The sequence below is a fragment of the Euleptes europaea genome, chromosome 9, assembly GCF_029931775.1.
Source record: "Euleptes europaea isolate rEulEur1 chromosome 9, rEulEur1.hap1, whole genome shotgun sequence".
Lineage (NCBI taxonomy): Eukaryota > Metazoa > Chordata > Lepidosauria > Squamata > Sphaerodactylidae > Euleptes > Euleptes europaea.
In genome coordinates this window covers 71,286,369-71,303,256 of record NC_079320.1, presented here as the reverse complement: position 1 = coordinate 71,303,256, position 16,888 = coordinate 71,286,369, and the positions used below count along the sequence as shown (strand labels likewise).

The 16,888-nt window shown below is 41.3% G+C and overlaps 1 protein-coding gene across 4 annotated transcripts in view; it reads right to left on the bottom strand.

Annotated features, from left to right (window-relative positions):
- Window positions 1-16,888, bottom strand: part of APBB2 (amyloid beta precursor protein binding family B member 2) — a 136,633-nt gene that overhangs the window by 79,300 nt on the left and 40,445 nt on the right. For 2 of the 4 annotated variants that reach the window (XM_056855629.1, XM_056855630.1), the window contains exons 3-5: window positions 12,035-12,240; window positions 7,050-7,135; window positions 4,773-4,833 (exon numbers count right to left, since the gene is read on the bottom strand). In XM_056855629.1, coding sequence (XP_056711607.1) covers window positions 4,773-4,833; window positions 7,050-7,135; window positions 12,035-12,240 — 353 coding nt within the window. Of the gene's footprint in view, window positions 1-4,772; window positions 4,834-7,049; window positions 7,136-7,557; window positions 7,621-12,034; window positions 12,244-16,888 lie in introns of all 4 variants that reach the window. The other 2 variants (XM_056855627.1, XM_056855628.1) reach the window with 2 other exon arrangements.

The window sequence follows — 16,888 nt, the reverse complement described above, 5'->3', positions numbered from 1 at the left end:
ATGGATACCCTTGAAAAATCTGGGGTTTGGGTTCAAGCAAACATTGGCAGCCACCACCCAGCCAGCTGTCATGCCTAATGCTCCCACTGAGCGGATGCAAAACTATTAAAAATGCTGTTGCTTTTGAACTTGCAACCAAATTGCCAAGACGCTCAACACAAAAATAGGCCTTGTGAGAAGTTCACAATATCCCTCACATGAGTTAGCACAGATGGAAGCAAAAATGGGAAGGCTGCATTGCTTCCTGACTTCTTACGGAGTGGTGCCAGGATTATTGTAATTTTAAAGCTGTTGTGACAAGGTCATCAAGGATCTTGGAAGAGGTGTTCAAGGAGGAAGTACCCAAAAGCTCTGCTGACTTGGGTCTGCAGTTCCAAGGGACAGGGTGGAATCAACACTCTTCTCAATGAATCCTTTACCCCAATAAGATACCATACAGAATTGTGGTTATCCTGATAGCGAGCAATTCTGTGTAAAGGTTGGTAAATAGATGGGATACAAACATGCCCGGGCCAAGGAATGTGAATGGTTGAATATGAGTTGCAGGAAATAAATCGCAGGAAATTCAGAATTTCAAGAAATTAACATGGTCCTCATAGATTACAGTGAAACATTTAATTCGGTATGTGGTGAGCAAAACTCTGGAAGAAACTGGCCAGCACATCCTTTGACTGAGGATTACTGAAACTGATAAAGCTACTTTGACACTACAGCTTTTAATTTCTAATAATACAGATGGTTCTCAACCTAAGCACCCTTCGGCAGAAGCATGCTCTTTTCCATTCACTTCAAAATAATATTTGTTTGTTAGTTTAGGTAACTGCCTTTCTGCCCAGTAGGGGCACCCAAGGCAGCTGATCACAAAAACAGGGAAACAACGAAACAACAATTTAAAATTTACATAGTTTTCAGTATTTATTTCCCATACAATATCTCAGTAAGCCTTACAACAGCTTTGCAATGTAGGCTGTTATTACCCCCATATTGCAGTGGGGGGGGGCAAAGCCACCTATGGAGTTTATGGCTGACAGGAGATCTGAATCAACCACCCCAGCCTCTTGGCTCTCTATATCAGCTACTGATTTGTTTGAAGAAATTTCTGAGAATGACTGCTTCCCATGCTAACTCTTTCAGGGACTTGGACCTTGCATGGAGTGGAAGAATTCCCTAAGATGTCTATTGAAATTGTGACGGATAAGGGGTTACTCTGCAGCAAGAGCTGTCAAACCAAGAGCGGGTGGAGCCAGAGAGCTGACACTCTGAGCTCACAGTGGGTCGCCGTGTTAGTCTGTCTGCAGTAGTAGAAAAGGGCAAGAGTCCAGTAGCACCTTAAAGACTAACAAAAATATTTTCTGGCAGGGTATGAGCTTTCGTGAGCCGTGGCTCACAAAAGCTCATACCCTACCAGAAAACATTTTTGTTAGTCTTTAAGGTGCTACTGGACTCTTGCCCTTTTCTACTCTGAGCTGAGAGAGACAGAAAGCATTCAGAGCTGGGTGAAGGGATGAAGAAGAAGCGAGATTGTACTCTGTGAACCTGAGGGGTTCTGTGAAAGCCAAAGCTATTGACACACACAACCTGTGGTAGTGACAGGAGTGAGAATTGAATTAGAGGGGGCCTATTCTCAAGTCACAAGGGGGATTAGTCTCTGAGGTAGAGCTCTTCCGGTAGCAGGAAGGTGTGGAGGATTACAGAAACGAAGGTGGGGTAGTCAGAGAGAGCTGGGCTGGGGGCAGAGATGAGAGTCTGAAGCTGAATGACAGAGACTGAGAGTCTGAACGTCTGAATAATAGTTCTGAAAGGATGGAACTAAGCTAAGCTTGAAACGGAATCTGAGTAAGCTTGAAACTGAAAACTGAAGGAACTTGAGTCAAGAAAACATCTAAGCTGTATCTCCAAAGTAATCTTGTGTATATAAATCTGACTTGAGTTTCCCCTCCAATTTCTGCCTTTTCTTAAAAACCAACCTCTGTGAGTTCTCTTTAATAAACTTCCCTGTTTTGTCTGTTTAAGCTGAAAAGCCTCTTGTCTCCTATTTCTCACTGAGGTAAATACGGGTGTGGGACTGGAGGAGAAGAAGAAATGATTCTCCTCACAAATATACTCAGGCCAACGCCTTTCCCCCTCAGCATATACGGCCGGGCTGAGTGAGTGGGATATTGAAGTGGTTGGAAGGGGGGTGCGTCATAGATGTCTATTGAAATATACACTTTTAAGCGTCTGGATGGCCTAGGTTGGTTTTTAATGGTTGTTAAATGTCATTAAAAAAGGAGCCCCGTGGCACAGAGTGGTAAGCTGCAGTACTGCAGTCCAATCTCTGCTCACACCTGAGTTCAATCCCGACTGAAGTCGGTTTCAGGCAGCCGGCTCAAGGTTGACTCAGCCTTCCATCCTTCCGAGGTTGGTCAAATGAGTACCCAGTTTGCTGGGGGTAAAGGGGAGACAACTGGGGAAGGCACTGGCAAACCACCCCGTAAACATAGTCTGCCTAGTAAACGTCAGGATGTCACCCCATGGGTCAGGAATGACCAGGTGCTTGCACAGGGGACCTTTACCTTTTTAAATGTCATTATTTTAGGTTTTATGATTTTATCTTTTTTTGTGAGCCATTAAAAGCAGATCTCTAAGGAGGCAGAATATAAATGTTTTAAACAAACCAACACAATAAGTAAATAGGCAGCTAACCACAAAAACCACAAATCCATTAAAATAATCTGAAAACCATCAACCTTTAAAAGGTAAAAATGTTCACAATCCACCACAGTTGTATGGGAAGAGGAAAGCAGGTTTATGTGACAACTTTTAAAAGTAGCTACTGATGTTGCTTCAGACAAAGATGGCAAAATAAACACTGAACAGAAAGAAACACGAATAGCCAGAAAGAAATCCACCTTGCAATGATCTCAGTGCTACTTTGAGGAGAAATGGAAAGCAGAGTAAACACGGAAGAGCCAGGATCAAGTTTCTACCAGGATGAGAAGCTCTCGGGTACTTTCTCTCAGCCTAACTACTCTTGAAGCGAAGTTAATGCGAGGTTTTTTAACAAGCAGAAAGCACTTGGCATACTAAAAAGTACTGCAGGATAAGAAAACATACTGACTAACCAAAATGGATGATGCATAGGGTTGCCAGGTCCCTCTTCGCCACTGGTGGGAGGTTTTTGGGGTGGAGCCTGAGGAGGGCGGAGTTTAGGAGGGGAGGGACTTCAATGCCATAGAGTCCAATTGCCAAAGCAGCCATTTTCTCCAGATGAACTGATCTCTATCGGCTGGAGATCAGTTGTAATAGCAGGAGATCTCCAGCTATAGCCTCTCCAGAATAGCCTCAATCGGTTTGTGAAGCAGAATAGCCTCAATCGGCTTGCAACTACTTTACCTTACTGAAGTGAAATCTGCACACGGCTATGCTAGCCTGAATGACGTGACGTTTTAATCAGTATCTTGTTATACGGGACTTATTATTTGTTTTGTATGATTGAAAATTCAGTGTATTCAACTGGAATGATTTAGCACCATATAAAGTGTAAGTTGATATTATATAGCCATCAGTGCTTGTGTATATTTTCTTAGTACCTGGAGGTTGGAAACCCTAATGATGCAAGTTTTTTTTTTTTTTTGCTGGTGACTTTGCTGACTTGAACATTCTGTCCTTCCACCTTGATCAAAAAATGTGGCGATGGGTACAGAGGGACAGCTTTAAGATCCAAATTGTAAAATCAAGTGGGTCTTCTGTAATTCAGATGCCTGATCTTCCTGCTCTAAACTTGCACAGCCATCTTTTCAAAGGAAAGCTTTTTGTCTTAGGTAAAGTTCTCACACTTGTCCACAAGGTGGCAGCCACTTCCATTTGCAAAAGATGTACACCTGAACAGGCGCTTCCTAACCTGTGTCCTCACCTCACCAATCTTCTGTAAATGCTGACAGATTAAGTGAAATTTTAGTGGCTTAGGTCAGCAGAAGAATTAAGGACTCATCACAAACCGCTCACCCACACTGGGCCACCTTCCTTTTCCATAGTCTCTTGTGGATTCTGACTACAAATTCTTTACCTTCAGAGGATGGTCTCATCGGTAGATTCCATTCCAAAAGAGCAGCCTTTAGAAGGATTACTTAGGAGTGACCGCTCTAAGGACAGGTTTGCGGCCCCTTTCTCCTTGGGTGCTGGGGCTTTTTGACATCCCTACCCAGATTAGCAATACTGCAGTGTTTGGGCCCATGAGGTCTTTCTTAGTTGAAGAATTAGCACCAGACTTGCATTTGGAATAGGGAAATGAGCAGCTCTCCTGTTTGCATGCAGCTGCATGATAATAGTAAAGCCGTTCAACCACTTGTATAATTCCATTAACAATAAAGTCAATAAATAAATCTATAAGAGCTGAAATAAAAATGAAAATAAAAAGCAGTAAGATACATTAAAGATATGAATATAAAATTTAAAATTCAAATTCATTTAGCATTTTTATCATTATACCTGTGGCAAACTTTATATACAAAGGCACAGAATTTAGCGACCAAAAAAATGAGCGCTAACTGTTTATTATATCAATATGATGATTTCATGGGGTGGTTAAATTGTTCTATCTCTGTATCGTGATTGTAGTGTATTTTACTGTATTTTATGTACTAAGTATTATGTTGTTAGCCGCCCCGAGCCCGGCCTTGGCTGGGGATTGAGGGCAGGATAAAATTTTTAATTAATTAATTCAGTTTAGCACATATTGCATCCATTCTTTGCAGAGCAGCATTTCTCAAAAAAAACGTTTGCTTACTGACCTTGGCTTCTGGATCACTGTTGATACTGCAGGAATCATCTTCATCACACTGTGGGGCATTTCTGTTGTGGAAACAATACTAAAATTAGGCTCAGTGTCAAGTATTAAAAAGATGCAACATGTTTACACCAAGCTTTTAGCATGAAGAGGCTTCTGCATCTATGACGTTTCGACAGTATTCACATCAATGCCAAGGCATGACTAGCTCAAGGATCTGAAGCATCTGGGCAAGAGACCACCAGTTTCCCCAAGGAGGGAAAGAAAAAGTGGTTGGACAAAACAGAGTTCTCTGTACGGGCAGCTCCTGTAAATAAGCCAAGCCACATGCCCAATTGTTTTTTGAGAATGTCACCTTCCAACGTTCACCATTTTTTACCTATCTCCTAGGAACAGCATTCTTTGTTACCACCTCCTCTTCAGTCTCTTGACCGATCCATACAATATCACCCCTCTGTATTGAGGACCAGTGTGGTGTGGTGGATTTAATGCTGGACTAGGAATGGGGAGTCCAAATTCATGAAGCTCACTAAACCAATCACACAGGGTTACTCTGATAATAAAACTGAGGGGAGGAGAACATGGTGCACTGCCCTGAGCTCCCTCGAGGAAGGGCAGGATAAAAATGTAATGAAACACAAATAAATTCTGGATCCATACAAAATCACTAATGGTAATACAAACCTCCAATTCACATCTAGATCGGTATTGGAGGTGTAAAAACAATTCACCTTTTTCTGTCAGCCTTACTGTGCAGCAAGGTGGTTTAGCTCAAACTAAGGACAACACAAAGGCCGTCTACGGTGCCTTTGTTTGGAATTTTCATCCCGAATCATCCACCTACCTCCCAGCAGGCCCCAGAATGGCCTCAGGACCCTCTAATTTGCTCCATTGCAGTGAGTATTTCTGAGGCAGTATTTTTCCCCTGCCCACTTTTTCCCTCACAAGAAGGACTGGCACATATCCTGTCCTGGAGCCTACCTCCAGTCTAAGGAACCTTTTTCCAAAGGAAAAGCCACTTAAGTAGGAGTAAAGCTTCTTAGGGTAGAGGAAAGCTTCAAATTCTATTGGTAGGATACAGGACACTGTATTTAGTGAAGTCATTAAATGACACTCCAGACCTACTCTGCTTTCTAGGAAAGTGCTCATTCTTCTCTCTGTGGAACAGCATGAATGGGTCCTCCATGATCTTTTCATTACATGGCTTCTTTCAAGGCTAATTTCAAGGCTTTTCACTATGGGAGCGGCTCCACTGCCCTCCTCTGTCCACACATTTCCATTGTTAATCTACTGTGTGGCCCAAGCAGTTATAAGCATACAGATGGTGATTCCATATATTAAAAAGGTAAAGGTCCCCTGTGCAAGCACCGGGTCATTCCTGACCCATGGGGTGACATCACATCCCGACATTTCTAAGGCAGACTTTGTTTGCGGGGTGGTTTGCCAGTGCCTTCCCCAGTCATCTTCCCTTTACCCCCAGCAAGCTGGGTACTCATTTCACCGACCTCGGAAGGATGGAAGGCTGAGTCAACCTTGAGCTGGCTACCTGAAACCAACTTCCGTTGGGATCGAACTCAGGTCGTGAGCAGAGCTTTTGACTGCAGTACTGCAGGTTAACACTCTGCGCCACGGGGCTCCCGTGGAATATATATTCCATATATTGCAGCGGTGCTTTTTCCAGGTACCACGACCACAGAACTTTGATACTGGCCCTATCCATGACCGCCTCTTTCACACATTTTTGTTTGCTCATTCAAGTGTGCAATCAGTATCTGAATAGATGTTGTTTGAGTATATGACTTTTCTTAAATGATTGTTCCCAGTTGGGGGATAAGCGGACAGTAGGAACAAGCCTTGAGCCAGTGTGGTCAAGAATCAGCAGGCAACCTATGGAGTGGGAAGGGGGTGTGGCTCAGTGGTAGAGCATCTGCTCGGCGTGCAGAAGGTCCCAGGTTCAATCCCCGGCATCTCCAGTTAAAGGGTCTAGGCAAGTAGGTGATGTGAGACCCCTGCCTGAGACCCTGGAGAGCCGCTGCCAGTCTAAATAGACAATACTGACGCTGATGGACCAAGGGTCTGATTCAGTATAAGGCATCTTCATGCGTTCATATATGTTCATGTGTACAGGAAGGATTTTGCTCAGAATAGCAGTCTAAGTCTGCAATCCTGGACACACTGATCGGAAAGTAAATTCTATTGACATCAAGAGTACATATTACCAAGTAAATGCATTGACAACTGAGATGTAAGGATACTTGAACGATTTTTAAAAACAGCATACCTGAGCTTCAAAGAGGCATAGCGCAATGTCGCTCCTTCAAACTCCTTTAAACTGGGATCTGGGTTCACCGTGGCCGCATGAAGATCCTAAACAAAAAGACAGCATTTTCAAGAGGATGCTAGGTATTTAACTTAAATGAATTAATTATATTTTTCAAAGGAAAATAAAATTGCTTCCTGCAAAGCAGCAACACAGTGTTTTCGGCTGAAGTAGACAGAGGCATGCACACATTTTTCAAAGTACTGCTTGTTAAACACAGGCACCGTTTCGTTATGTGAATGTTTGCCCTGTTGACCTGAACAAATGTGTTCTGTGTGAAAAGATCAAAATTAGGCAGCACGTTTGTGAGCGAAACCTTCCCTAGTGAAATCCCCATTCATTTTGGCAGATTAGATGTTATGAGTGGTATGTAGAGCGAGAAATGATATATATACAGCCACTGCCATGCAAAATATTGTTAAATGTTAAAAAAGGATTAAAATGTTCCGAAATCTGACAATATACTTGCCTTCCAAATGTCACTATTAATCTTTCCCCCATTCAGTACAGCAAAATCACTCCATGGCTGTTTCTAGACATATAATTATTCACACAGGAAGAAGCACATTCATAAAAAAAATAAGAAAAAAGAAAAGAAGGGGAGGAAAGGGGAAAAAAAACACAAGACAACGTTGTTAGCATTGATATTTACGGGTTGGGTTAGGGAAACAGATCCTTCAAAATTCAGCATCTTAACCTAAGGTAAAATCAGGGCCAGCCCAAGATGTTATGCTACTCTGTCTCATAAATTTAAAATTTGGTCCTCCCACCTGAGTTTTATATGCGGAGCAGCGTAACTAAAGGCACACCCACTGATCAAGATTGGACTGTGATACTACTTTTCCATTTTTATTTTTAATGTCTGTTTTTTACTTACTCCTCATTACAAGGAAATCTGCCTGTGGAGATAAAGACTCAACTATGCTCCCTGCATGACAGGAGAAGCCACCTGGTCAAAGAACCTATCTGTACCGCCTCCAAAAATACAAGCAGAGGCTTTTTATGTGTGGACATTTATGTAACTGCCCTATGAGGAGCGGCTGAAACACTTAGGGCTTGTTTACCTTGGAAAGATGGGGGTAAAGGGGAGACATGATAGAGATCTATAAAATTATGCATGGTATGGAAAGAGTGGACAGGGAGAAGTTTTTCTCCCTCTCTCATAATACCAGAACGCAGGGTCATCTGCTGAAGCTGGAGGGTGAGAGATTCAGAGCAGATAAAAGGAAGTATTTCCTCATACAACATAGAGTTAAACTGTGGAACTCCCTGCCCCAGCATGTGGTGATGGCTGCCAACTTGGAGGGCTTTAAGAGGGGAGTGGACATGTTCATGGAGGAGAGGGCTGTGGACTCCTTGGTACATATCCTTTTGCACTTACATATACCAACTTACGTATATCCTTACATATACCAACTTAAGCTAAAATGGATTATACCATGATTTAACAAATGGTCCACATCTTCTTAAGCAACTTTGGAGCAAAAGATTCAATTCCTCTTAGAGGACTCTGGCCTTCAGCGTACTTATTTTGTTGCTCGTTTTTTGGAGGCTGCAGAGAAGAGACGAAGGGAAGTTTTTAGAGATGGGTCTTATTTAGGTTTTATTGTTCAAGACCTCGGTCTAAGAACAGGGGGAAAGAAAAGAAAAAGGAGGAAAGGGCTAGCCATGGCTACTAGTAAAAATGGATACTAGTCACAATGCATACCTATTCTCTCCAGGATCAGAGGAGCGTGCCTATTATATTAGGTGCACAGGCAGGACTGTGCTGTTGCAGTTGTCTTGTTTGGGGGCTTCCGCAAGGCCCCTGGTTGGCCACTGTGTGAACAGACTGCTGGACTAATTCTCTTGGGAGTGGTCAATTGACCGTAATAAAGCACCAAGGACTAAGGACTGCTGGACTTGATGGGCCTTGGTCTGATCCAGCATGGCCTTTCTTATGTTCTTATGTTCTAACTGAAGCAGATGCCCTTGGACTTTTGATTCCCCAGGAAGCTGCCTGGTTCTCCTCTGTATCGGGCCAGCCCAGGATACAATGGTATCAGATACCAGTGACAACACTCAGAACACTCTCTAGCGTTATTTGCCAAGAAATGTAAATGAGACAAAGAAGGAGACCACACGTGGAACGTAGTCAAATTGCCTTGGCTTATTCTAAGATAAATTTGGGGAGGGTTGCATTTATTATTTCCCTGGGACGTGGTTAGTTGGCAATTCTTTTGTACTTTCAAGCCACTAGATCCAATAAAAAAAGGTGGGAATTTCAACATAAAGGGGAGAGGGGAGGAAGGTGATTAGTAAGAAGTACAGACAGACCTTGCTGCAAGAAAACTGCAAGCAAGAGAAACAAGGAGGTATATATTCTTTCTTTTCAAAAGCACTACAGGTCAAAATTCTCTTCTCTCCCTCCACTCTGAAGTCCCTAAAACATTTCTACGTAATGCAGAAGTTAAAAAAATAAACAGTGAAAAATACCACCCTCAAACCATTTACGCTGTGGGTGAGGGGGGAAGAATAGGGTTACCCATACATTTTCCACAGCAGAAGTACAAGTAGCTATGGGATGGCGTGTTCATCAGGAAACGAGCAGGAGAAAAAAAGGTTAAAGAGTTATTCCTTTCCCCCATGCCATTCTCTCCCTCCAAAAAGCAACCACAGTTGCTGCATTTGAAAAGGAAACCTAAGTCTCAAAATGATCCCCTGGGGGAAAAGTAATATGCATTTCTGACATATGTTGGACTCCATTCTCCTCTTCCCCACAAACATGAGGAATTTTTGTGACTGTTTGGCCCATTCAAAAGGCCTCTGCCTACAAACTAAAATTGAGTCCATAAAAAAATCTTTTTATTCAGGGTGCCTAAAAGTAAAACATGGACATAACGAGCTGTGTGAATGCTTTATGTTGGCTTTTAATTCGTAATTCGTAGTCTCCTTTATCAGAACTAGGTAATAAAGTGCTTGTTTTCAGTCATGAAACCGGCATGCAGGCCAAAAGCATTAAACTTTTGCTTCAAACTAAAAGTTTATTGTTGGCCTTTTATTGATAATACTAATTTGGCTGCAGTATAAATCCACACAAATATGCCAAAAACATTAAACTTTTGCTTCAAACTATCAGCTTTCTTCAATGTCCAGCTTTCACACCCATACATAGTAATAGGAAATACGATGGCATGAATTATTCTAATCTTGGGACTACTTGAAAGCAAAGAAAAAAAGTTTAACCCCAAAATCTGCCTCATGAGGTAAGATGCCTTACCTTTCCTAATGGTAGGGCTGTCCCTGATTTGTATGGAACTGAAATACAGGCGACAGTTATCTGGGGTGCATGGGAAACAACCAATAGGTTCTTTCACCTTAAATTATTTCTTCGTTGTTCAGATAGTTAATAACATAATTTGGAAAGTCACCATTCTTTTCTTTAATGACAGCTACTTCTGAGTAATGAAAAATATACTGAAAAAATCTACTTCCCCACCTAGAAACAGAAGATGGACTAGGAAGAGCCCAGAAATGAAGCAACCAGCTAAGCTGCACAGAGGACAATCCTATGGAATAAAAGCTTTAAAAAAAAACGAGGGGAGATCTTTCCGCAATCTTTTCTTGGGTCTTCTAGGGGATGTGTGAGCAACTCTGCAGCAGCCAGCAAGCTACCGATAGCTCATGAGCTATCTGATGGAGACCTCTGTTATAACTGCTCTAATAAAACTCCAGCACTACACACACACACTGTTAGGTTAAGGCAGAAAGACACAATGACGTTTTTAGATGAGTCCAGACCACCTTCAAATTATATGATTTGGAAGTGAATGGAATCACGAATATTAGGTTATCAATATAAAGATGTCAGGAAATCCAAAAGGGCAATCAAATGTATTATGAATGGTACAACTTCAGGCTGTTTGGATTTACTGGTTTCAATTCGCTCTATTTATTCCAGATTTCTTCCAAGTGGGGGCCTCTTTGTACATGACTGGATGGATGTGAGGGCGATCTAGCTAGGACATCTGTCACCCCATTGATCGCCAGGGTTGATTCGACTGGTTTCTTTTCAAGGACTTCCCTCAAAGGACCATCTGCTTTCCCCCCTTCATTTTAAACGACATGCCCCAGGACTCAGGACAAGAGTAAGCACGCTAGCCCCCATTTATTTGATTTTGTGTACTGTTTAAATGCAGTTCCATGGGAATCCCATGACATGGGGACTGGAAAAGCTCCTGCAGACCGGAAAAACAAATGTTGCCTCGATTCACCCTTGTTTATACCTAGGGAAGATCCAACACTGGTCACCTGATTTAGAAAAAAGCTCATCACGATGCTCTTGGAGAATGTCTGCTGCAATGAATCTTTACATTAATCACATAAATGGTTTCTGTTTCAGAATATAAAGTATTCTGTGAGGGTGGGGCAAATCAACCCTTCTCCGCCATTCTAAGTCAGGAGATCCTGTGTGCAGGATTACGTGCCTTCACAAAAGCAGCCAATGCAAACTGCATTTATGTAAATTCTGGTTCAAATTTACATTTCTCCCTGTCCTAGGGTTGCCAGCTCCAGTGGGGAAATACCTGGAGATTTTGGGGGGTGGAGTCTGAAGAGGGTGGGATTTGGAGGGAGGAGGGACTTCAATGAGGTATAATACCATACAGTCCACATTCCAAAGCGGCCATTTTCTCCAAGTGAAATTATCTCTGTCACTTGGAGATCAGCTGTAATCCCAAGAGATCTCTCGCCACCACCTGGAGGTTGGCAAGTCTACCCTGTCCTCTTGTGTCTGGCAGCAATTCGGAGAGAAACACAAGGCAGGGACAAAGCAGCTAGCCTACATGATTGGAATCAATCTCTTGTTCATATGAAATAAGATGGCTAAAATATACTAATTTTTGTAACAGTTGTTTAAAAAATATTTCCACCTCTCCACATGCTCCAGGCAGGCATACAAATTTTACCTCAGTTTCTGGAGTAGGAGATGGGGTGATAGAACTAAGTGACCCTTTTCTTGAGCCTTGTAGATCTGCTGGTATTGACACGGGACGTTCCCACTGGGTTGTTCCTGTTGGTATGTGCCAGTAATAAATCCCAGCTATATCGTTGATTTTTTTCCAGCCTGGTGGTAAGTCGGGGTCTGTTTGAAATGACTGGTCACTCCATATATCTGCTGGGAATAAAAATCCAACATAAGGCATTGTTTTTAACACCTGAAATGATTTCATAAACACCCAAATTCAAATGATGTAGATACCCAGCTGTATTGTCATAACCAAAACATGGATAAGAGAACAAAGTTCATTGGTTCTTGTAGGTTATCCGGGCTGTGTAACCGTGGTCTTGGAATTTTCTTTCCTGACGTTTCGCCAGCAACTGTGGCAGGCATCTTCAGAGTAGTAACACTGAAGGACAGTGTCTCTCAGTGTCAAGGGTGTAGGAAGAGTAATATATAGTCAGAAAGGGGTTGGGTTTGAGCTGAGTATTGTCCTGCAAAAGTAATGTGCTAATCATTGTCCTGTAAGTATCAAGATAATGTGCTAATGATGGTATGGTATGTTAATATGGAACCATTGTATCCTGAAGTGATCTGTTAATGTGTGTAATCCAAAGCTAATCTGCATGGCTATTGTTGAATGTTGTATTTGTTAGTCTGGAGGTTTTTTAGAACAGGAAGCCAACAGGAAGAGAACAAAGTATTTGTAATTTTACAAAGTATCTGTACATTTACCTGTAAAAAGAAGACAGCATTCATACATACAAATTACTGTAAGTTATTCAGTAATGTTAGATAAAACTCAAACAGCTCCATTTACATTCTGACAAGAAATTCACTTTGGGCACATTGTTCAGAAGGATGTCAGACTGAGGCCTTTTATGCAGGAACGTTTCCCCACGGTCACCCCCACGACTGCTTCAGGGTTTCCTTTTGATTATGCATGCCTTTTCCTCCTGTCAGAGGTGGCCTCGAACACCCTGCACGTTTTGTCCGTGTTTTCCAGATCCTGGCTAAAACAGCATCTGGAAAACACCGGCAAACGCACAGGGAGAGCGAGGCGACCTCTGACGGGCGGAAAAGGCACGCATAATCAAAAGGAAGGCCCGAAGCAGTAGGTAGGGGTGACCTTGGGGAAACATCCCTGCATAAAAGGCCTGCGTTATTCTACAACAGCAGAAGCTGGAGCTTTTTCATTTCAGACTGCCAAATCTGATCCTCATAAAGGATCTGTAGCTGCTGACATTGTTCTTCCTTGCAATCACTGAAAGTGCAGGGGGATATTTCATAGACCACTGATTTCAGTGTGAGAGAATTAAAATCATACTTAGCTCTCCCACTGAAATTGATGCACTTCTTACCACTTAACTATGACTGGATCATGCCCAGGTTTTTCAAGCTGAACAGTCTTGACTCTTGGAAGAGCCTGCATTGCACAGGCAACTATCAAATGAACTTTATGCAAGCATAAAGCCAAACAGGGATTTGCGGAGCAGGAAGGTTTTCACTGTTGTTCACATACTGTCCATTTCTGAAGGACATACCTGAAACTGGAAAAATAAAGATTTCCATATAGTTGTTGAGCACTTTATTTTGAACTGAAAAATGGAATGATTCTGCTGGATCAATGAAGAGTGAATTTGGTAATCGCTGCGGACTGAAAATAAGTGAATAATCCAATACAATTGTGTGCTTTGAAAATCTATTATTCAGGACTAAAACTTCAATCTGAAACATTGAATAAGATTTTACAATACTTTGGCTATGTTGCTCCTAATACTTTGCTGTGTTGCTCCTGCAGAAAGTTCATGAGAGTTATCAAGGTACTACAAACCCATGTATAGACCACAGAGGCAGGGAAGAAAATCTTTTGCAATGACTCCACTTCCATATTACTTACCATATGAATTGAGTTCCTCTCCTGAAGAAAAGGATAAACTGCAAACAGTTCTACCTCTATTAGCCTCCTGGAAGGCCTGCTAAGCCATATTGTTCCAGTAGGACTTTTCTTGAAAGCTTTTAAAGTAGAGTCCTTTTGATTATTGGAGACATTGATATAGCCAATTTGTTTTCATGTTAGTTGCTGATAGTTTGAATACCTTTTAATTTTAATCCATCTAGAACTTATATGCGTGTGGGGGCAGGGTAAAAGTTTTAAATAAATATGATACTTCCTGAACCTAAAAATGTGCTGTATGCATTATTGTGAATATGAGTTAAAATTGGGAAGAATGGAAGAATATTTTCTAATCTGATCCAGAGGATTATTTTTGATTTTTTTTTTATATTGAATAAGCATAATTATATTTACTAACAGATTATGGTTTTTTATATATGGTATTGATATTTTATCAAGATTAGATTACCTATGACGGGAGGAACTTTTTATTAAGAGGCAGATAGAGGTGATGGGGAAGTCAAAAAATTTTCCATTTCTTTTTTTCTTTTTTCTTTTCTCTTTTTTATTATATGATATGGAATTATAACAACTTTAGGTTAGAATTGAAATTCGATATTGTTATAGATGTTGTTTAATGCAATGGAAAATTTCTATCATAAAACCCAATAAAATTTATATAAAAAAAAAAATGTGCTGTAATTCAGAACTTTATTTATACCTATTATTAGATTTACTCTTCCGTGAGCTAGAAGAGTCACTCTGTTTGTATTGTGCAAACTGTGCTACCATTTCTGCCAGTAACTTGGAAAACTTGTCCCCACAACTTTCAAATTATCTCTGTAAAAATCATTGATCTTAACACAACATTAATTTAAACTCTGCAAAGAATCTTTAAAGTGGTAAAGTTCAGACATGACATCAACACATAATTTGTTGTTATGTAAATGATCTCAAGCTCAAGTACCGCCTCTTGCCATCCCAGGTTCGGTGGTCCCCTCTCCCACCATTGCAGCATCAAAGTTTGTTGTTACATCTGAACCACAAATTTATGGTTTGTGCTTGTCCCCCAAACTAGAAATGGAAGCTATGATCAAAACCATGGTTTCGAGTCTAGCTTGCAGACCAATTCCAAGGGTCTTCTAATTTGCCTGACCTAATGAAGAGGAAGGAGGGAAGGCAGCATGGTATAGCCTGATCTCGTCAGATCTTGGAAGCTAAGCAGCATCAGCCCTGGTTAGTATTTGGATGGGAGACCACCAAGGAATACCAGGGTTGCTATGCAGAGGAAGGCATTGGCAAACCACCTCTGTTCGTCTCTTGCCTTGAAAACCCCATAAGGGGTCACCATAAGTCGGCTGCGACTTGACGGCACTTTACACACACACAACGAAGAGGAACATCGGCATAGCAAGCATCTCCCATTCCTTTTCCTGTGCTATCAGAGATATAATTCCTTTGAGAGGGAAGGCTAACTGATATAGCTAGAATTCAATAATTCTACTATACGAAGAGCCATGACCTGGATACCCCCAGGCTAGCCAGATCTCTGAATGTCTCTTGTCTTGAAAACCCTTACAGGGTAGCCATAACTCAGCTGTGACATGACAGCACACATACACACACATACACACACAAACTATACAAAGGAACATTTTAAAATACTGCGCAATTTTTCCCAAGCCAGACAAGCAAAGATTAAAGGAAAATTACATGTAATTTTTCATGACGACAGCACAGTACATTATAAAAGTTGCAAAACCAAACATGAATGCCTTTGAAGTTTAGAAACCTCCAGCAATGCCTTGATGTGAAAACAAAAAAGCAAAACAGACTTCTACAAATCTGAGGTTGAACAAAATAAATAAAAAAACCAAAAAATTACATGGATCTGAGAGTAAGCTTGGTAATATGGTTGCAAAAAAACCCTCTGCTAATGACATCAGAACATTTCAAATGAATGAGCCTCAATGAATTAAATACAAATGTATTACATGGAATTTAGAATTGATGCCTAATTGCCCAAGCACTAAATTTTTAAAAAACACAATTTTGTATTAAAGAAGGTTTTATATTAAAATGATACCCCATTCTACTCTAGTTGCTTTGAAATAAATTAAAATGCATTACTATTAAAATACTCTGAAGAAAAGATTATGGGAACCACATCAAGAAGTAAAATGAATTTTTCCACTTTTAGGTAGGGCACAGATGGCTTAACTCGCATATCAGAAAGGATCCATCATTCACAATTCTATATGAAATAGATAGCCCAGAACAGATATCCAATATTCCTATCATATGCATTCTGTACACTTCACAAATATCCCAGAGTGGTACATGGAATCAACATTCCTCTGAGCCCAAATTGCAATATCCTGAAGTATCTCCCTGAGAACTTTGTCCATTGTTTAACAAGGAAAGTTTCTGCCTTAATGCTGTAGATGCTGTACACAGCCTCCTAGAATTTGTATATTTTCTCTTCAACAGCTGCTGAACATGTACAACAAAACAGGTTTATGGAAGGGGCATCCACAAAAGTTCACAAAACAGTACGAGTAGGGTTGCCAGGTCCCTCTTCGCCACCGAAGAGTACCCTACTCGTACTCATGGGGCCGAGTCAGAGGAGGGTGAGGTTTGGGGAGGGGAGGGACTTCAATGTCATAGAGTTCAATTGCCAAAGCGACCATTTTCTTCAGGTGAACTGATCTCCATCGGCTGGATATCTCCTGATAGTGAAGTGCCCCAAATAAAGGTCTTTTACCTGTGGCACTATCCCTGTGTACATAAACAGGTGCAGGAATCCTCCTTTTAGACATAAATGTGTGTCAAGAACTGCCCCCCTTCCTCTCTTTTCATCTTCCTTTCTATTCACTTAGTCTGCATAAGCACCCACATACACTAACATTCCTCTAAACTGCAACA